The 22855-nt window shown below is 36.4% G+C and overlaps 1 protein-coding gene across 13 annotated transcripts in view; it reads right to left on the reverse strand.

Moving 5' to 3' along the window:
• Positions 1–22855, reverse strand: part of STARD13 (StAR related lipid transfer domain containing 13) — a 111147-nt gene that overhangs the window by 14537 nt on the left and 73755 nt on the right. For 8 of the 13 annotated variants that reach the window (XM_087894752.1, XM_087894746.1, XM_087894751.1 and 5 more), the window contains 6 exons: positions 18665–18736; positions 17683–17764; positions 15710–15773; positions 11108–12489; positions 8164–8337; positions 1047–1206 (listed from right to left, as the gene is read on the reverse strand). In XM_087894752.1, coding sequence (XP_087750878.1) covers positions 1047–1206; positions 8164–8337; positions 11108–12489; positions 15710–15742 — 1749 coding nt within the window. In that variant the 5' untranslated portion in view covers positions 15743–15773; positions 17683–17764; positions 18665–18736. The remainder of the gene's footprint in view (positions 1–1046; positions 1207–8163; positions 8338–11107; positions 12490–15709; positions 15774–17682; positions 17765–18664; positions 18737–22855) is intronic. The other 5 variants (XM_087894758.1, XM_087894755.1, XM_087894754.1 and 2 more) reach the window with 1 other exon arrangement.

Raw genomic sequence — 22855 nt, forward strand, 5'->3', positions numbered from 1 at the left:
TCTGTTTCTACATGTGGAAATGGATATAGAGTACTAATTTGCCATTACATCTTAGAGCAGAGAACTTGTAACTGTATCAAAGAACTGCATAAAAGAATTAATTAAAAAAAAGTATTGCAGCATTTGTTTCTGATCTTGAGCTCCATTAATTATATGTGAAGAAAAAGTATGGGTCCACTCTACATATGCAAGACAACTGTTACATTTTCCTTTGGAAAAGAAGCCCATGATGAAAGTTAAATAACCACAATTAGTACTTGTAAAAGGAAAAGAAGAGAAGGATTAGATATGTGAAAGGAGAGAGAGAGAAAAATCTTACTGACTACTCTTCAGCCATCTGAACATAATTAAATCCTGTCAAAATGTTTAGTATTTTTGAGTTCTTAAAATTAATGCTCCAGGTGTTCTAGCTCTCCAAAGGTTTAAAACTCATTTCTGCTCTAAGCATATTTTCTGTATAATAGACCGAAACAAAATAATCAGACAGAAATGGTTGGATATGTTAGCTATGAATCCCTTCCCATATAATGGAAGCAGGGAGGAAAGGGAAACTAATAGAAGTGGAGGTTGGGAACTGTTATTTTGCTGGGGAGTGGGGGAGATAGTGATTTTCTCCCCAAGACTGATCCTAAGTCTGCTTGCATGTCTAACTGAAGTGCTCTTTTTAGTCTATAAAATCCTATATATAAAGAAGCTCCATTTTGAGTATGGTAGCAACAGAATCAGTAAACAATACATTTAATCATCTTAAAATTGGTCATTCTGATAATGATCACATTCCTGACTTTGTACAGTATCATTTCGTTATAATATTTATCTATAGCACTGTGGATTGGCAAAATAGGATGCTCTCCATCACATATATTATATTTTGTGTATATTTTGTACTGCAGGTATGCTAAATATCCCCAACAGAAATAAGATCAAAATAATAAAAGTCCAAGTCATTTTAAAAACCTACAGCACCTGGAAGATTAGTTGCAGATAAAGCTTTCAGGTGTACTTTTGTGTACTCACATATGCATCTATCAAAGCAAAGAACCTACCTGATCCAGGCAATTATTACGTAAATATCGCAAGGCTTGTTGTATGCTCTGTGGAAGCGGTTGCCCTGTTCTTTGCACATGGACTATTAAAGGTACACCAAATATGTTCTTATCCTTGTAATCTGGAACCTTCATCCACTTCATGAACTTCGGTACAGACCTTAAAAACAATGATTATATATGCAAATTATTTATATGATTATTGTCTGAATTCTGATATCTCAGACAAATTTGAGCCAGTTGATCTTGAAGAAACTCAGCCACCTGTCTTCTGGATTCATGTCCCTCCTGGTTAGCTTCCTGGGAAGTGGGATGTGTCTGGGTCCAAATGGTGACTAATGCCTCTTTGAGGGAATGGTTAGTACTGTCTTCCTTGAAGGAAGCAGTGGTGTGCTCTCATCTCAAGAGCCATCCTTGGACCAGCTGTGTTAGACAACTTTTGTCCAGTCTCAACCCTCTCTTTTGGGTGAGTTGATGAGAGAGTAGTTGGCTCACTTCTTCAAAGGGGCAAAGATGAAGTGGAGTATCTGGGGTATGGGGTATGGAATGAGTACAATTGGTACACAAAATGTACCTGTGCAAAGGCTCCCTACTCATGACTATCACCTGCTTTTTGAGCACAAGTTATGAGTCCAAGAGAAACCCTCCTCCTCCATTCTGAAATGTACCCCAACGCAGAATTAAAGATGGAAAACCCCAACATGTTGAAATTATTCTTTATCAATTCTCTTATTGCGCAAGGCTGTCTTCCCCATCCTCCACCTTGGAAGAGTGAAAAGCAGCTGAGGAACAAACTGTTCCTCCGGCCGGCGGGCGGGGGGAGCATCCCACCCTGTTGGGAGCACCCCACCCAGCTAATCCCGGGCCAGAGCCTATCTTCCCCCGCATGTTCATTTGAGGTTTTTTTGCTGTGTCTGGCAGGGTGCATATCGTTTTGGCACTGGCGGCAGCCAAGTGACCGAAGCTGGAGCCCTTCCCAGCTATGAACCTCGATCTGATAGCTTCCTGGCCCCCGTGGGCGACGCAAGAGCCTCCGACACATCCTGGGTGGGTGGGTGGTCGGGCGCATCAGCCTCATTGAGGGTCTTTTATAGTAAGGCTGGGAAGGAACGGGGGATAAGTCGAGGGCATTTTGGGCAGTGACTGGGATGAAATTTGGGGTCATTTTCTTGCATGACCCACTTGCAATCCCTAGACAATTTTATCCTGGAGTTTTAGAAAGAGTTTTTACAGGGCAGCCACTTGGAAGATTCTCAGTTGCCATTCCAAAAATATGGATTAATAGAGATTCAGAACTTCAGAAAAAAATTATAATCTCTTCTTGGCTAATAGGTTTCGATTACTTTTTTTTTTACACACACACACACACACACACACACCCTTCTCAATTATATTGAATGGGGCATGACTTGCCTCTGGAGTCCATATGGTTAGAACTTTTGTATGATGAGGACATCCAAAGTTCATGATATTTATCGGTATATATTGCAAAGCTTGCACAAAATAACTTGTGATTGATTAAGGTAGTACTCAGACACACCTGGCCCTAGTTATTCCTTTAATTGATCTGACTGAAAGTACATGGGTGATTACTCTTTCATGCTGGCATGCTGCCTACTGGATGTTTATGAAATAAATGAAATAAGCACTAAACTTTGGGATTGTCTTTTCACTTTCATTCCTTCTTTAGATCAGTAGGACTTAACAAGAAGCTCTAATAACATTCAGTGGGAGAAATATGCTAAAATTCAGACAATACAAAAGGGAGTAAATATCCCAAAAGTGCTTTTTCAAAAGGCAACTGGACCTTGTTTTTCCTTGAAGACGATTCACTTCTCATCCAAGAAGCTTCTTTGGTTCAGAACTGAAGAAGCTTCTTGAATTAGAAACAAAATGTCTTCAAGGAAAAACAAGGTCCAGTTCAGTGTTGGGTTGCCCCCAGTTCGCACTGGTTCTATAGAACTGGTAGTAAAACCAGTGGGAGGCCCCACCCACTGACCCTGATGTCATGAAAACACTTCTGTGCTTGCACAGAAGAGTAAGCACGCGTGTGAGAGCGAAGCAAGCACGTGCGGTCCCATTGCGAACCGGTAGTAAAGGTAAGTAGAACCCAGTTGCCTTTTGAAAAATCATCTTTGGGACAACCATGACCTGGGTGACTGGGAATCTCCATAGATAAGGGAGTAAATACTTTTTCACAGAATTGTAGTTATGGCAGAGAGATAAGGATAAAGAGTGCTTTAGTCCCTGAACCATTGGAGTGCCAATCGAAAACCTTCTTAAAATTCTCTTCAGTTTGCAACCACAACTACATTCATGGAAGGCACAGTGGATTTGGAAGAAATGGTTAAATTCTTTTTGATCCCGTTTGTAACAGACTTTTTCCCCCCATAAAAGAAGTATGTGAAATGCATTGAACTATTTATTATCCAATTTAGCTTTTATTAAGCACATGATTATAAGTGCTTTATACGTATGAAATATCAGATAGCTCTTGCTCATAAATTTAATTCTTCTCTATGCCTTTTATGCTGGTTGGATATTATTGGACGTTTAGAACAGATTTGAAGCACAAGTAGTTGTGGGAACATAGAAGTACGTGATGCTTGTATTTGTTATACACCACTAGTTATGAAACTTTAGATATTTATTATTCTGTCTTATTTTATGCAATTTCAGGAAAGTAGTATTTTATCCCTAAAATATATGCAGGTTTTACACTTTACACATTACATTTTTTTCATCAATAATTGCTTGTAGCAATGAAACATATTCACCATTTAGTTCAATTCACTTCTTCAGCACATGTGTGACAACTTAAAATTCAGTAAGTAATGGCAGAAGATTAAACTTGAAAGGATGTATAATTAATTATCTGAAAGTGTCTCACTATGTCCATAATCTCAAATTGCATGATCTATCATGATTTAGCTATCATTTGTAAAAATATAGTAAATCCTGGATGAAGCTTAAAAGGATGGGTTTTGAATCAAGTTTCAGAGTTATTTTGTGCTCTGGTTCACTTATTCTAATAACAAAGGTTGACAAACACTCATGCCCTCATGAGAAATGTAATCTAAACTTTATGAGAAAAAGAACAGTTGTGAGCTATCAAAACCCAATGTAGTGGCCATAGGAGTTGTGGAGATGGTTAACAGGCTAAGAATAAGGTAAAGGTTCCCCTTGCACATATTTGCTAGTCATTCCCGACTCTAGGGAGCAGTGCTCATCTCCGTTTCAAAGCCGAAGAGCCAGCGCTGTCCGAAGACATCTCTGTGGTCATGTGGCCGGCATGACTAAACGCCAAAGGCGCATGGTTACCTTCCCACCAGAGGTGGTCCCTATTTTTCTACTTGCATTTTTTACATGCTTTCAAACTGCTAGGTTGGCAGAAGCTAGGACAAGTAACAGGAACTCACCCTGTTACGTGGCACTAGGGATTCGAACCACTGAACTGCCAACCTTTCGATCGACAAGCTCAGCGTCTTAGCCACTGAGCCACCACATCCCTTAGGCTAAGAATACGTACAGACAATAAGAGGTGTGTATGGGAGGGCTCACATGGAGATGATGAACTACCAATATCTATTCTTGCCATGCCAGAAAAAGAATTTAAGAGAGTAATTTCTCATTTGTCTCCAAGCGTTGCCTATACATGAATTTTAAACTGTTGATATCCAGAGAAATTCACCTTTATTTTAATGAAACAAGTATATTTGATAAGAGATACCATGTTTCGCATCTAGAACATCTCAAATTTAGTACTAGCATTTCCAGTTTAAAAAGAAGCAGATGATGACAAAGATCTTGTTTTGGGATGTTACTGTTCAAAATTACCATCTAGGTCCAACTAGTAAATATGTCTAAGCAAATAGTACAAAAAAAATTATTTGCTCTAATGTGATTCCTAATATTAGGCAGAGAATGTGTCCACTTAAATGATGTGATTTTAATTTTACTTTTAGAATCTTTTATTTTTTTAACATTTAATTTTAAAACTGGAAATTGGTATGTTATAAAATAAAATATCAACCTTGACTTATAAGTCAAGGTAGTCCTTGACTTACAACCATTCATTTAGCGACTGTTCAAAGTTACAACAGCAGTGAAAAAAGTGACTTATGATTGTTTTTCACAGTTACAACCCTTGCAGCATCCTCATGGTCATGTGATCAAAATTCGGGCACTTGGCAACTGGCATGTATTTATAATGGTTCAGTTGTCCTGGGGTCATATGAACACATTTTCCAAGCTTCTGACAAGCAGAGTCAATGGGGAAGCCAGATTCGCTTAACAACCACGTTAGTAGTTTAGCAACTGTAGTGATTCACTTAACAACTGTGACAAGAAAGATCATAAAATGGGACAAAATTCACTTAAGAACTGTCTTGCTTAGCAATGGAAATTTGTGGTCATATGTTGAGGACTACCTGTAATAAATCAATAATGCTGTATCTCCCCATATAATCCTATATTTCCATTATAAGTAAAAGCGGTGGGATACAAAGCCAGATACGTTATTAGGATGAATGCTGACTTACCCAGAAATAAAGGAAAAGGCTAAATGTACATCATGTAGGATGATGTAGACTAGAGCAAGGGTCTCCAACTTTGGCAACTTTAAGACTTGTGGACTTCAATTCCTAGAACTCTGCGAGTTGAAGTCCACAAGTCTTAAAGTTGCCAAGGTTGGAGACCCCTGAACTAGAGCATCCTGGAAAGTTAGAAGTAGTAGTTGTATATTTTAATACATCTTTACAGAAATAGATGCAGCCACACCAATCATGGTTGCCAGGATTTGTCCTTACCATTCTAGATGTCCCTACTATTCCAGACAATTGTCTGCCTCTAGTTTAACAGATTTAAACCACTCATTTCTGCAAAAAACTCTACAAAATGGTGCACCATCAGTTCTAGTCATATATGCCATATTGAACACAGCAATGAATTCAGTGTTTTCCATTTCCTTCCTCTGGATTTAAATGGATGAAATCTAGTAAGGCCTCTTTATGGATCTTACTCTGAACAGCTCTATATCGTACAGCTATCGGCTAGCGTAATCTTGTGATATTCATTGTCACTAAAGTAATTAGTTACTTGTATGGAGATACAAGTCACTAATTAAAATCCCATGATATTAATTCAGGTAGTGTTGATTAAATGTTGCATATATTTATTGATGGGTTTTTTTTTCTGTTGATAGAGCTTTACACAAAGGAATCCAGCTAGACTTCTAGAATTACTTTTCATGCTGTGAGATAAATATCTTTTATTGCTTTTGCCTGCATTTGGCTGTAAAATGAGGGCAATAATCCTTAGCATTTCACATGGCCTACTTAAATGCCAGTTAATGCGGTGAAGTTATTTAGCTGAAATATGCTACAGTAGAGCAAATACTGAATTTTGTATGTCAAATCTGAAGATGTGTTACAAAGGGAGCCTACGCTGTATAATCCCCATTGCCAAATTGTGTAGTGTGGTGTATGCCCAATGAATTTTCTGGGATCAAATGCCTTTGCATCTTGAAGACATGAGATAAGAGATTGGTGCAAGACATAAGATTTAATTTAGGGCATGAGCTGGATTTGGTTGCTTTGAACCAATTCTCTCGCTTCTCAGCACAGAAACAGAATCCATACTAAGGAACTCAAACTGAATTAGGACACTGAATCAGGTCAAAGATCTTCATATGTGATTGGAAGTTTATGAGTGTTGTAGAAAGACAGGCACCGTAGCTGAAAAAAATGCTGCTTTTACCTTTTGTTTCTCTATAGAGCAACCACAATGAGGAGAGGAAGAAAAGATGGGAATGGAACTGATTGACTGATAGGTCTGCCTTACGCTTGCTAATTATTCTTGCAGTGCACTGAATGAAATGCATAATTAAAATGTTATGATATTAGAAACATGCGACAGATTTTTTTTTTTAGCAGACCGAATGAGAATTGACACTAAAATAATTCAGCAGAATTTCTCTGGATAGCATCAGTTTAAAATTCACTTATAGGGAGACAAAAAACACCCCCTCCTTTATAAGACAAAAAAACACCCCCTCCTTTATAAGACAAAGAATCAATTCATGGAAACTTTTTTATTTATTTATGTGATTATTTTATTGAAGATTGATAGAAGAAAAAATCTTTAGATGTTGGCCATTTTAAGTTCTGAATGTTGTAGCAGTTTGCTGTAAAATAAACAGCTAGTTTCTTCTGAGTGGTTAAGATGCTGATCTAGAAATCAGGAGAGTTGTGAGTTCTAGCCCTGGCTTAGGCATGAATACTAGCTGGGTGACTTTGGGCCGATCATTCTCTTTCGGTCCAATCCAGCTCACAGGGCTGTTATGGGAAAAATAGGAGGCAGGAGTATTAAGTAGGTTTGCTGCCTTCAGTTTACCAAGCAAATATAAATATCTGGATTGACGAACACAACTGGGACTGGAATTTTGGTCACAAAGTGATGCAGTTGTTAAGCAGGTCATCATGTGACCAAACTTGATTTTACAACTATTTTTATTGCAAACATTAAGTAACGCATCATAGTTATTAAATGAATCACATGATCACTAAGTGAGTCTGTTGGTTATTAGCAAATCCAGCTTTAAATTATTGGGGTGTTTTAATCTGTCTGGGCCAAAATGATTTAATTTGATTTTATCTGGTTTTTAAATTTTTTGTATCTATGTATTTTATTGTTTGGCTGTTCACCGCCCTGAGTCCTTCGGGAGTAGGGCGGTATACAAATCAAATAAACTAAACTAAACTAGCTGATTTAAGGAGGTGTTGACAGCTGTGATGTGAGCATATCACATTGCATGCTTGAAAGTTACTTTTTCTTTTGGAATCTAAAACACTCCTAGATAATTAATGTATGTGTATATATGTGCAAAACATGCTTTCCAATATGACCCTCAAGTCAATTCAAAATAATTCAGTTGTAAAATAACCATTCTTTAACATTTTCTTCCTGAACTTTGACACAATCATTACAAACCTCCTTTGGCTAAGCTGATTTTCCACGCCAAATGTTATACTAATGATTTTTTAAAAAAATTATGACGGGTATTTTCAGGCTTTATAACTAAAGAACATGTAAACTATAAACTATAAAACATACTTACCATGTCCAGCCATGCTTGTTTGACATGGAGTATTTTTCCATAATTGCTGTAAGACGGAGCAGGGAAAATTTTTGTAGCAGATTTAATTGAGCAGCTGACTGATTGCTGATCTGGAGTGATCCTAGGGCATGGCTAAGTTGGTGAGAGATCTGGAAACTGTGCCAACGTAATCGCCTTTATATAAATACAAAAAAAAATGGAATAAAATGTCTGATTGTCATGATAGATTTGTTTCTTATGAAATCTGTGAAGGATTAGACGACTTTGTCCTACAATCAGAAGAATGTAATTTCAGCATGAGTCTAAAAATTGCTTTCCACTTAACAAGATTCTGTTTAAGAAAACTATTTGTTTTAGACGTGTTATAGTAATGATAAAAGTTTAAAACTGCCATCTCTACTAAATTCCATTTGCTCCTCTAGATGCCATTCTATTTCTGGGACATTTATAGATGAATAAACTGATATGGAACCTTCAAGAACTTAAATGTTCTTGTGCATCAAGATTTTATGCAGGTACAATGGATCCAGTGAGTACAAAAAATATTATTCTGATGAATGAAGCATAATGTAAGATAAAGGGAATTTTTTCATACTGTTGAAAGACAACTTTATATTGCTTAGACAAAAAAGGGGATCTCCAATTTCTTATTCCAATCAGTCTGCATATCACCTTGATTTATCAATAACATGTATTTATAAATAAATATGGGGATTCTTATCTCACAGGTTTAGTGATTACCTCTCATAAATTAAGTATCTCCCAAGCTAAAAACCCACTGATCCAATTTGAGTTATCAATAAAAGTTGTAGTTATTAATATTACCAGTGGGTGGCAACAGCCAAATTGTATTTATCCTTTAACATAAAAAAATGATAATATCATTATCATCCAATAATTGATCTAAAATAAAAATCCCAGCATCTATCAAGATCTTCCATATAATTTTAAAAAAATCAATTTTAGCATCTAAATTACCACAGAGTATCAATTTGGTGTCAGAAAAAGATTCAAAATGCAATTTTTCAGTAATAGTATGTTTATACTATTCCAGAAATAGTTTTGAACTGATGTATCAGTGACAGAAAATATTGCAAATTCATTATATTTTGAGCAGTCCATCTAATTGTGGTTATGCAAAATCTGATACCTATTAAAAAATTATGCATATGAGTGTCTGATTCAAGAGTCAAGAAATCCAAGCCTCTATTTTTAACTGCAATTTTTTCTAGGTAATCTTGGGAATTGAAAACTCCCATAGAAATGTACAGAACAATGCACTGAGTGTTTAAAAATGTCTCTTTGATAAGTGTATTTTTATGCAAAATATAAGGTATCCTAGAAATTATATTTATTTTTTAATATTATTTATCCCCTTCCCTCAGGGTCAGGCTATTAATATCCAAAGAATTATATTGATTTGAGAAATATGAGGTGGAATAATAATACTAATTAATACATTCTGTGCATATATGAGATGATAATTGTGTTTGCTCTTTGCATCAATTCTAAATTAAACGAGCTAAAGAATATCCCACAATTTATCAGAGTCACAATCAAAGTATGAAATTCAGAAATAGACAATAAAATGCCATCAGCAAATAACACCAAATTTTATTCTGATGAATAGTGCAAAAAACCATGGATATTACGATCTAGTACACTGGTTCTCAAATATTTTAGTCTCAAGACCTCTTTATATTCTTAAAACTGATTGAGAACCCAAAGACGTTTGGTTTATGTGTGTTACCTATCGATATTTATTGTATTAGAATTAAAAACAGAAATTGTAATATATTTATTTGATTTTGTAGATCTGCTGAAAGAAGAACACTTTGAGAACCGCTGATCTAGTATAGTAGCAGAAAATAAGGGGTCTAAACCAGTGGTGAAATTCAGCCGGTTCTATCTGGCTCGGGCGAAACGGTAGCGCCGGTGGCAGGAGGCTCCTCCCACCCATCCAGATGTCATCATGTCCCGTTTTTTACCCTCTGTGCATGCGTGGAGGAGACGCGCGTGCTCACATTTGCGAACCGGTAGCGAAGGTAAGTGGATTTCACCCCTGATCTAAACAAATATCAAAGTGGAAATTATATATATTTGTCCAGTATCTTTACAGATAGTAGATCCAGCTTGGTGTAGTGATTAAAGCTGAAACTAGAAAACCATGAATTCTAATCCTGCCTTAGGCAAATGTCAGCTGGGTTACCTTGGTCTAATCATTTTCTCTTAGCCCTAAGGAGGAGGTAATGAGAAATGACTTCTGAAAACTGCAGGTACCTGTCCAGGCACTCTCTGAAAATTGGACATTTTTAAACAGAAGAATTTCTTTTATAGTATTAAAAATACTATATTTTTATAGTATTTTTATTCTAGAATCTGGACTTATTTGGTATTGCACATTTGGCTATATAATTTACTAATACTGTCTATGCCTTTTATCAAAGGCTTTTTTCCCCATATCAAACAATGTAATTTCAGCACTGCCTTTTCTGTCTTTGCTCAGCTCAATCAAATCCTCCCAATCACTTTTGCTTTGGGCATTATCCGCTGTTTGCAGTTCATCATATAGTTAAACCTTACTCTCAATCTTTGAAGTAAACAAAATTCTCCATCCTTGATCTAATCCTCTTAAAACAATGTTTCAAGCAGCTAGAAAATTTCAAACAGCTGTTATTCCAAGACTTTATTTTTAGAGGATGTTGTAATTGTTGTTATTTTTGACCATTTACCGGTAAATTGGCAAGAGAATTTAATGGAAGATTTTATGGGATTACTCTGATTTAAAATTTAAATTATATATTGCATCGTGAATTGCGATTTATTCCTATGATTTCAATACAGGATCAACTGCCTAACTGAAAAATTTTAATTTCCTACATAATTGAAGTATTTTAATTTCCCGGTTTCCCATTCTTAGAGGGAAGTGTGATCTGGTACAAACCTGTTTGGTCTGGTAAGGGATGCTCCAACACCAGAGTCTCTTCTTTCTCTGACACCAGGAGCTTCTGATTCATTGAGAGATGCCCCGTCTCGGTCGATATCACTTGGTGTTGTGTGGCCATCAGACATTGAGTTTTGTTCAAACTCTAAAGAAATTTTACTTGGTGACTGACATGACAATGACTCCAATTCACCAATGGATAAAGCATTCTTTTTTTGTTCTGGCAATACATTTTTTGACCAGTCATCAATATATTCCTGAAGTCCATTGACATGTTGCAAGATATCATCCAAATGAGGAAAAAGATTTTCCCTTTCCAGATCCAGAAGATCTCCTGTGCTGGCACATAAATGAGAACTTGGAACATTGTCATAAATGCTAACTCTACTTTCCTTTGAACAGGAAACAAGGGGTTTGTGTTCTTTAGGTATCTTGTTGGTTAATGAAACACTGTCTCTCTTCCAGTTCAGGACACTGTCTGTAGGCGACAGACTTTCAATGGAAAGTGCCTTAGGAAATGTTCCTGGTTTGTGGTCTTTGGGAATATGAAATATTAGGTTTTCTTGGGAGTGAAATTCATTTTTGCAGTTTTGATCTATCATTTGTCTCAGTGCTGCTCCTGCAAGAACATCTACGTCTTCTAGGTACATGCCACCCCGTTTATTTGCTTCATGGTGTTTGCGGTCTTTTAAGGAAGGAGTGCTTATGGTGCTGTTGCTAATCTCCAGTTGGCTGCTTTCACTGCCGTACTTGGCAGAAAATGGAGATCCTTGTCTGACTAGATCTTGGAGTGCAACTGTTTTATTTTGGAAGTCTCCATTTTCTACTTGCATGCATTGCATTTCCTTTAAGGTTCTGGGCTCATGCTGCAGAACAGGTGTACCAATGACTGCGAGACTAGTCAATCCAGACCCTTTTGATTTTCCGTGTTGTCCTTTGGGTTTTAATGTCTCCATACACTTCAGAAAGGTTTTTGCTCTGGTTCGTGTTGTTTTCTCATTCCTGAAGTTGGGAGGGACTTCTGAAAGCTGGGAAGAAGGACCACCAATTGAAGAGGGGCCCTGCACAGAAGTGTTTTTGGCACAGTATTGTCCTGAACAATTAGTTTCCCTGAGGAGGTTTGTGATTCCAGACTGACTCCTATGGTCACTTCCTCCACTGCTCTCACTGTGAATAGATGACACCTCAGGCTCACTCAAATCAGTAAGCACACTTTCATTGCTGGTTGTGATTTTCATTTTAATGTCCCCTTGAAAGTCATGTTTGCCTGACTGATGAATCAAGGCATCAGCGTCTTCCACTCGAGACCATCGCTGGCTTGCTCTTTGGAAAGTCCATTTATTACTGATGGCACAAAGGTCTTCTTCATCTGAGTCTTCACTCTGAAAAACAATACATAACATTGGAATGTTTGTCCATCCACCCCTCCATCCACTGATAACAAGCCTAACAGATCATTTTTCATCTTTTCTTTCATCACTTTTGATTTTCAGGCTAATGGTTAATAATGACATGCAAGTTTTCATATGCATTTGCATACCCTTTTATCTACATTCAACCAAACACATGTCATACATACATACATACATACATAATCAAAATACTTTCTCATCCTGTCCCAGCAAAATATATTTGTCTTGCCATTTATGGAGAGACAGATAAGAAATAAATATCAATCAATGAACATTTCAGAGGCTCTGTTTGTCTTAGAAATAGAGGGTGAAGATTCAGTCTTGGATCACAATGAAACTTCATCAAATTCTAAGGAATCTGTAAGTTTTACTGGTTCAAACTCAAAAATGTATTACTGTCTAAAGAAAGATCTAAGGGTTTTTTTGGATTAGCGACTAGTTTTATTTTAATTATAAGTTTTTTGAAAATGGCAATGGAAGCCTAGACAGTACCCTAGAACTTTGGTTTCCTAAGACCTCATGGTATTCAGAATGTAGCACTGAAACCTGTCTGAGCTGTGTTCCTAACTTTCTATTTTTGCTGACATCTTGGCTCTTGACATTCAGACTCTAGTTTAGTTGTCCTGACTTTGTGACAAGCCTTATTTTCTATTTCTACCTTTTACACAATGTAAATTATTAGCTTTCTGCATTACTAATTTGATAGGGGTCTGACTTTTTCAGCCGTCTACTTACCTCCCTAAACACAAGAGTATAAGGGCTAACAAAGGTGCTTTTTTCAAGAGGCAACTGGGCTTTCTTGTTTTTTTCTTTGAAAACATTTTGCTTCTCATCCAAGAAGCTTCTTCAGTTCAGAACTGAAAACAAGAGTTGAAGTGCCAAAGCTTGGATGACAAAGTATTGTACTAGCTAAGTAGAGTTCAACATTTTTAGAAGCACTACCTTAAGAAAGGATGTGCTACAGTAGTACGTTTTCAATATTTCTATATGTTTTGGTATAATGACAAAATAGATAAGATTCGGTTCATATTGAATTGCAATGTAGATGCTAAAATAGTAGTAAGGGACCTGCATACGGAGAGGGATAAAGGCAAATGCAGTAAAATAATGATTTACTGAATGACAGAATATTAAAATGTCTTAATGTGCTTTGAACATCTGTCTACTTCCCCAGAGGCATCTGAAAATAGAGTACAATTACATTATTCACAAGAAGCAAAGTTACTGAAGGTCTTTCTGTTATGATGCACATAAAAATTAGAGATCATATGAAGCAAAGAAATAAAATTTCTGAATAATTTCATACACACAGGAAATAAAAATATAACTTTACTTTAAATTGTAAGTGTTTAGATTTCTGAAAAAATCCTTTTTTATTGAAAAAACGATTTCATTTCTTAATTATTTTTAGTTCTCATTTTTAGTTGTCTGTATTTGCCTTCATATGTTGTCAAAGCTGTAATATTATGTATATTTTTCTATGAGCAATTATTACTGAACAGAATGGGACTTCAGATTAAAGATCTGTTGGACTGAAAAGCATATCATGACATCATCCTAATTATACCTGATCCCTGATTAGCAAGATCACCCAAGTAATTTACGCCGAAAGCAGAAAATTATTTCTTTGTCCTGAGGAATTTTCACTCTGTTGATACAGAGACAACAAAGGAAAAGTGAAAAACACTGAGGTGTGTTTTCTGAGATGTGAGTCATTGGGAGACTGTAAATTCACAGACAAATATATGATAACAAAAAGTTTTGCTCTTCGTTATTTGAACCCTTGTCATCATATAATCAGACTATTGTAATTGGCTTTTACATGGGGCTGCCTTCAAAGACCATTCAGCTAGTTCACCATGCACTGGCTAAAGTATTACCTAGATCCCCCCATGTAACACCATTATTGCTGCAATTGCATGCTGTCAGTCAGCTTGTCATTGAGATTCAAGCCACCAGATACTCATTTTTAAAGCCCAACATGGCCTAGGCTCTAGATTTTTCTGTCTTCTCCAAATAGAATCTGCCCTTCTGATGAGATTTAGTAGAGAAAGCCTTCCTGAGGTTGCAAGATTTGAGGGAATGCTATCTATAGGCATTTTGTGCTTGAGTGCTTTCAGAATACGGATCACACTTTTTTGAGTGCAGCCCTCAGCCTGACAAATGGCATGAATGCCTGCTTTAAGTCTACTTGAAAAGGAATGAAATGAAACAGCATCGGCATCCTATCCCTTCTTATTTTGCTTCAAGCACTGCTGGCAATGACTACTCCAGCACCAATGAAAAGAATTTGTCAAGCATTTTGAGAGAGAATCCAATCTGTACAATGTTCCTTGGAGCAATGATCTGTACTATGCAAGCTCCTGATTAAAAAGTGCCCCAGGGAGAGGAGTGCCTTGTAAATAAAATGTTATTGGCTCCTTTACAAAAGTTTTCATATCAAACAGCATTTTCTACATTCCTTCTTAAAACCCCTTAAGCCTTAGATAACGCCTGTGTTATACAATGAGCTGTAAACATGGCAAACTTTATTTTAATAAGTCAGCACAAATGAAAGAAAATAAAGCAAAAACAAAAAAATGTCTGTTGCTTTTTATCTGGCAAGGAATCATAGTGTAGGGTCATACCCAGACTACCTAGTTAACCAAACAGGGCTTTGCTTGTATTTTGAAAAGACTCTTGGGAATTGTTTTCTCTTACAATACAGTCTCTTTCATTTGCTACTATGCAGATATGTTCAAATCCCCACATTCTTTGTGAGCAGTTAAAAAGGAGTTCGAGAAAGCCATTCTCTATGGGCTTGGGGGAGACTGTCACAATCTGGATGTTGACTTTCCATGCGAAATTTCTCTAGGAAGGTATAAACAGAACAGAAACTAAGTTTTAAGGATGCATTAGGAAAAGCATATTGATAAGTCATGAACCTTGCTTCATCATAGTCAATCTTCAAAAACACAGTGGTGATTGATGATAAAAATATTTCTTCTATACACTGCATCTGGAAACATTCTTTCTTTCTCATTTTCAATAGAGGCTATTGTTGGACTTTATAAATGGTACAAAAATTACAGGGAAATAACAATTGTATTTGAGGTTCAGCAATTCGATACAACATCATCTGGGGTTTTGATTTCAGGAGATTTTAAGTATTTTCACTTACATAAAAATATATGAATGCGCATGTACTTGCCTTTTTTCTTTGGAAGTTCAGATCAAGTTTCATTGAGGCACATTTATTCAGCGTGTTCAATCGTCTAAAAATAAAACAAGAATCATACTGAACTTATTGATTGGCTCTTCATAATATCAAATTTAGTTCCTTCTTTGATTTCAATGCAAGATGCACGGTTAATTCCTATGAATGAGACAGGAATAGGAAATTAGACTATCTTGAAGCCCATATAATCTAGCAATTAGTCTGATGGTTTGAAAAAAAATGGGTATTTGTTATCATAATTAGAAATGGACTTTTATATAAAATTTAAGCAAAATTTAAGCACGAATGCATCCTCTCTATCAAGCCCTCCACCTAAAGCCCTCCATTAGAAATAAAATTATTTATTTGTCTAAATGTATATTCCATTTCATTTGTGATTTTAGGCAGCTTATATATTGTTTAAGGAAAAAAAAAAACCTCTACCACCATCTGAGCCAGGGATTACCAAACCTGCAAACATCTGTCTCCATTTAACTGACACTTCTTGTTTCAGAATTTTTGTAAAAGCATTGTGTTAACAGTCTTTCTGGATGCCCAAAGGAAAGTGGCTGGTTTCGAAGTCTGTTCCAGATGAGGGGGCTACTGTTGAGGAGACTTGTTGCTGGACCCCCAATACTTGGACACTAGCCTCCCATATGACAATTTGAATGATGTATCAAAATACATCACAAAAATGTCTGAACAGTTCCCACAAAAAGACTGAATATTTGTGCTTCACTGTTCTGATTGCAGTAAAATCTAAAGACTGTAAGTAATTAAAAGAATACCAAACGAACAGGTTATATACAAGGAAGCAAGGTAGTACAGTAGAACTTGTGTCAGAATAGTTTATCATTTAGAATATTTTAAAAGACATGTAGGAGGCAAAGTACATTTGTATGTGCATGAAATATAGACCATATAAAGCACAAAAGCATACATTAAACCACTGAGAAATAGAGACATGCCTGTTATGAGTAGTGTAACCATTCTAATGTTGGTATCTGTTCCTGAGGGCAGGTCCAAAATTCATTGCTGAATAAACTTTTCTCTTTATGTGTTAGGTTTCTCTGTTTGATTGGCCTGGAATTATTATTCCATAACACCTGCTTTCTATAAACTCTACCTTGGTGTCATTTTTTAACCATGAGTTGATCTGCTCAAGATTAGATATTTAAGCAATGACAGAATCTATTTTTTAAAAAGAGTTGTATTTTTCCCCAAAGTGAATGCTTATATTTTAATTAAGGCAATGCCAATTTAAGCTGATTGGTTTTAAGCAAAAATGATGCCCTATCTTCTGGGGTTTTTCCAAAACCTTGAAACAGATTGCCAAAGCTTTGAAAAAAATTAAGTCTTTAGTTTTCTGACTAAATCCAGCGCACTTGGATTCCTTACACCCCCTTGAAGTGGCAGAAGACATGATTCTCCATGTGAATCATGGAGTGTGGTATCTGTCAGATCCAAAGCAAGACCAAGAAACACTAGTCAATAATATTTTGATCCATATCAGGACAAGCTGCTTTTATCTTGTTACGCCTTGAGTGTGAGAAGTTAAATAAAATTAAAATGCTAGAACACCAGCAATCTTCTACAGAAAAGGTGTTGTGAAATTGTTTCCTTGCAATTTGCCCACAGAAGCAACAATTCATATAAGTGTCTGGTGAACTCATTCATAACTAACACTCTTCGAAAACCTAGCAGGTTTTTTTAAAGGCCATTTTTTAAGGTTGCATTTTCCAATTCTGATCCATTCAGGAAGCTCAAGTTTACTTGAGGCCCAACTTTGGGAACCAGTTGAGCTGCTGCAAACTGAGGATGAATAAAACTCATGATTTCCAGCAGAGAAAGGAGGCTGGTAACAATCAATATCTGCCCAAAATTCGCAGAATCCTCTGCACTGCGTGAAATGCTATAACTTTCGCTAAGTATACTAAAAGAATAGTGCGAAACAGAAAGCACATTACCTACAAAGAGTTTCTACAAGGTCTTTGTCAAGGAAATCATGATCTTTCTTCACAGCAGCAATATCAATAGGGAACTGGTAATCTACAAGAGAAGAACTATTTATTTCCACAGCAACAAAAACTTGACTTCGAGAGATATTGGATACATTCTCAAACAACATGTACAAAATAAATAAAATTTATTCATTAAAATGATGTTAATATAATCTGTTCTGAATGCAATACAAAATTAGAAGGTTCATTTTTCAACCTTTTTTTTTGTAAATAAGTAACATTCAGTAAATATTAATGTTCTGATCACTAGTATAGAAAAAACAGTTATTGTTCTTCCCCGCCTGATTTTTCTACACTCCATCACTTTGGTTAATAAAGATAGAAAGTAAAAGTTCAACATATTTGAAAGACAAGGAGTTAGGGTAGGCTACATTATTCCAGTAGAAAGCACTTTTACTCTTCCATATTTACCATATCACCTTTATTAGCACTGTCTTTAATGAAAAGCACATGTAAATTGTGTAGTGACATCATACATACTACTTGCCAATAAAATAACTTGAGCATATAACACTAAGCATTCAATTTGGCCTTTGAAAGGTACTCTGGTGGTCACTCAAAAAATTGTGGGTGGAGCCCAGGGAAAACCTAACATTTTTGACAGTGCCAGCCAAACTGTTAGGTTCTTTTTAGATTCTCCTTTTTTCAAGTTTAGAATACACCGCAAAAAAACATTGCACATTAGCTTAGGTACATCTACACAATACTGAGCCCAAGAATATCTCAACATGCAGATTTAATTAATTCAATGTGATCTTCTACTTAACCCAAGATTAGTGTTCCTGTTGATGAAATCTACCAGATTTAGTTCTAGTGTTTTGGAAGGTGCAGGTGTTCCCCCTTCAACAATATAGGTAGTATCAAAACAAACACAATAGTCTTTGCTGTAACTAAGATTATAGATTAAACAAGGATTTCTAAAACATACCTTCATAAAGTTGAGCATACTGAGGGAATCCAGCAGCCCGTAACCAAGCACAGGACTCTTTTGCTTCACGCTCTGAGAAATAAAGAAAAAACACACACCAAACAATGTATTAATACACAATTTTATAACTTTGGTCTTTTAGCCAATTGTTCAGAAAACTAGTCCAACAAAGTAAGCAACTTCTGTGGAACATATTCAATTTTTTTTTTATACTTAGGATCTAAGCATTTGAATATTTTCATTTCAAATTCATACCTCATTTATATCAGACCAGGCGTCATGCACAATTTCAGCAACTCAATGGGAGCAGTGGAAAAACTACATGAAATCATACAACTTCCCTGGAGTGCACCCCAAATCAGTGTGACAGTATTTTGATTGTAATCAGCATTTTCCTGGATGGTATCACACCTATATTATTTAATACTATTTGATTAAAAATAGCAATGTTTAATCTTATGCTTCCAGTTCTCACAGATGGCTGATTTTGAAATTGTAGTATCTCAAAGGGATGAGAAACAACAATGGGAGAATGTCCTAAATGATTCTCGTGAGGAATTTGAGCAGAACCAAAGGAAACGGGGAGGAAAATTAAAAAGCTAGGCGAGAACTTTCAAGACCTTGTGCTGGAGCTGAAAAAGAAAAAAAGTAGCCATCTGGATAGGAGAGATTTAGAACAGAGGGAGGAATCTAGGGAGGAATGTGATTTGTCATCCTGGCCAACCAAAAGACATCTCTTGTTCTGAAAGAACCCAGTCAAACTATGACATATAAATGATGGTCAAACAGGAACAGATTGTGTATTAAGGGGGCAATTTTTAAACACACATGCGGTAAGGGAGATGAAGGAGGTGCTTGCCAAGTCCAAATAGACCTATTACCAAAGGTTTGCTAAGGTATTTGGTAGTCTTGGGGCAGTGGTGGGATTCATAATTTTTTACTACTGGTTTTGTGGGCGTGGCTTGGTGGGTGTGGCATGGTGTGGCGTGGTGGGTGTGGCTTGGTGGGCGTGGCAGGGGAAAGATACTGTAAAATCTCCATTCCCACCCCACTCCAGGGGAAGGATACTGTAAACTCTCCATTCCCTCCCCATTCCAGGGGAAGGTTACTGCCAAATCCCCATTCCCTCCCGATCAGCTGGGACTCGGGAGGCAGAGAATAGATGGGGGTGGAACCAGTCAGAGGTGGTATTTACCGGTTCTCCGAACTACTCAAAATTTCTGCTATCGGTTCTCCAGAACTGGTCAGAACCTGCTGAATACCACCTCTGTCTTGGGGGTAAGGAGAGGGGACTGGAAGATCAAATACAAAGCATGCTGGTAGTTATACATTAGGAAAAGTGCATATACTACTGGAAATATGCACAAAATATTGCTGAAAAGCATATTCTAAAGAATTTTGTTTTACCAAAATATGCATACACTACAAACATTATGGGAAATAAAAACTATGCATGGCAATTATTGTGCTGTCTTTTAAAAGAGGCAAAAAACCCTGAAACTGTAATAACTAAGGACATGAAAAATGGGAAATTGGTAAAATTAAAATGGATAGATACATTCATCTCTATTAGTTACCAGTCATAAATTCAGTTAGTTTTGGGTAGTAACATGTCATTCATTATTCATTTGCCAAAAGCATGTTGTTTGTCAATATCTGTGATCAGGTGTTGTCACCTGCCATCAAATATGTCATTATTAGTCAAAAAGTTAAATAGTGCTTTATGCATGTAATGTGCATATTTAGGAAATGAATTGTTAATACTTTAAAAAAAACTCCCAGCAAGTATATTCATAGAAGACTTTTATGATCCTTGTTTGACATGAAAATATACTTGAAATATGGAAACTTGTTTTATTTCCTCTGCTTTTGATGAGACAAGCTCAGGTATATACATGTTTTTCAACTTACTCATGCGTGCCTCACAAGTAGACTTAGTTATATAAATCTTTCCCATATGAGCAACTGTGTGATCGTAAGATTTATTATCTAGAGCAGGTGAAAATGTGTATAAATTTCTCCGCATTAACTTTTTATTGCAAAAATATACTGTCCTGCCTAATTCCAAACTAAGCAATAAAAGAGTGATAGTATGGCATACACACGAATGTGAGGCTATATCCATGTGCACAAATAAAAATTAATAATGACTACTGAAGAAAAGGCAGTGTGATAAAGAATGCCCACAGTGCCATCAATCTAATGTTTAAATAGCTTTTCTAACAAAGACAGGAGAAAGGATAGTTTTATCACAATTCTGTGCACTGAATCTTAAAGGCTATATAGTCAATACCATATTTTTAGAGATGCAATGTTACTCTTTCAAAAGCGGGCAAAGCTTTTCGGCACACTAAATGTGACTGAAAAGAAAGGCTCTGCTCATTGACAAGCTCTAAAGTTATGTGAAGGAACCTTTGTTTTTTTTCTAAGATGGATTCAACGTGGAAGAATACAATAGTTTAGATTCCATAGACCGGGGTCTCCAACCTTGATAACTTTTGAGACTTGTGGACTTCAACTCCCAGCAAAGCTGGCTGAGGAATTTTGGGAATTGAAGTTCACAAGTCTTTAAAGTTGCCAAGGTTGGAGACCCCTGGCAAAGACAACTCAGGCTCAGTTCATTAGACTTTCTCCATGAATAGTTCAGAAATGCTCTAAGATGATAATCAGTATGTAATGGAGGATAGTTAATTAGTTAGATATTGTATAAATACCTGAGTGAATGTAAATGTTACACAAGATTAGTATCAGGGGTGAAATCCAGCAAGTTCTGACGGGTTCTGGAGAACCGGTAGCGGAAATTTTGAGCATTTCGGAGAACCGGCAAATACCACCTTTGGCTGGTCCCAGAGTGGGGTGAGAATGGGGATTTTGCAATGTCCTTCCCTCAGGAGTGGGGAGGAATGAGAATTTTGCAATATCGTTCCCCTGGTGTGGAGTGGGAATGGAGATTTTGCAGTATTCTTCCCCTGCCATGCCCACCAAGCCACACCACGCCCACAGAACAGGTAGTAAAAAATTTTGGATTTCACCACTGATTAGTATGTTCTTTTATAGATGCTGTATTGAACAATGCTAATAAGGTTTTTACACAAAATGTAAAATACATTTCACATAATGTATTAAGACAATTCATATCTTTCAGATGATAGCTTAGTATTGAATCTAATGTATGGATCAGATGGTAATGAAACTTCCAAAGCCATATTTCTATATGTTTTTAGAGGCAAATAAGAGTACAATAAATGTTTCAGTGTGTATCATAACAAAAAAAGGAAACCTTTCTTCATGAGGCAATCCCCTCTGACATCACAGATATTATCAAACATTGATAAAGAGTTCTTGTAAGAACTTGTATAATTTGTTACTTGTTTAATTATGTTTTTTGAAATTCAAAAAATCTCAGTAGTTATTTATGGGTAATCCTAGGCCTCCCTGGGGATTTAGCTATTAATTTAGAATAGAATAGAATAGAATAGAATAGAATAGAATAGAATAGAATAGAATAGAATAGAATAGAATAGAATAGAATAGAATAGAATAGAATTCTTTATAGGCCAAGTGTGATTGGACATACAAGGAATTTGTCTTGGTGCATATGCTCTCAGTGTACATAAAAGAAAAGATACTTTTGTCAAGAATCATAAGGTACAACACCTAATGATAGTCATAGGGTACAAATAAGCAATCAAACCATATTAGGAAACAGTCAATATAAAGCGCAAGGATAGAAGCAACAAAGTTACAGTCATACAATCATAAGTGGAAGGAGATGGGTGATAGGAACGATGAGAAGATTAGTAGTAGTGCAGATTCAAATTTAGATTCAAAGCTATGATGGTCAGCCCCCCACCGCATTCACATGATCGCACTTAGGGCACTCAATAGCCAGGCTGCATTTATGACCATTGCAGTGTCCCATGGTCACATGACCAGGTTTTATGATGATTTTGCTGAAAGACATTTACTTCTGGTTTTGGCAAAACCAGCCTATAGCGAACTGTTGGCTCATTTAACAACCACAACATTTGCTTAACAGCTGCTTCAAAAAGGGTTGTAAAATCAGGTTGGTCACGTGGGTGATCAGATTTACAACTGTCACTAACTTACAAGTCTGATAGACAGGCTCCATTATGGTTGTAACTCAAGGACTATCTGAATTTAGATTTTAGTACCTCCCAACTTCAGAAT

Source organism: Pantherophis guttatus, chromosome 5 (assembly GCF_059756535.1).
Source record: "Pantherophis guttatus breed Tessera chromosome 5, ASM5975653v1, whole genome shotgun sequence".
NCBI lineage: Eukaryota > Metazoa > Chordata > Lepidosauria > Squamata > Colubridae > Pantherophis > Pantherophis guttatus.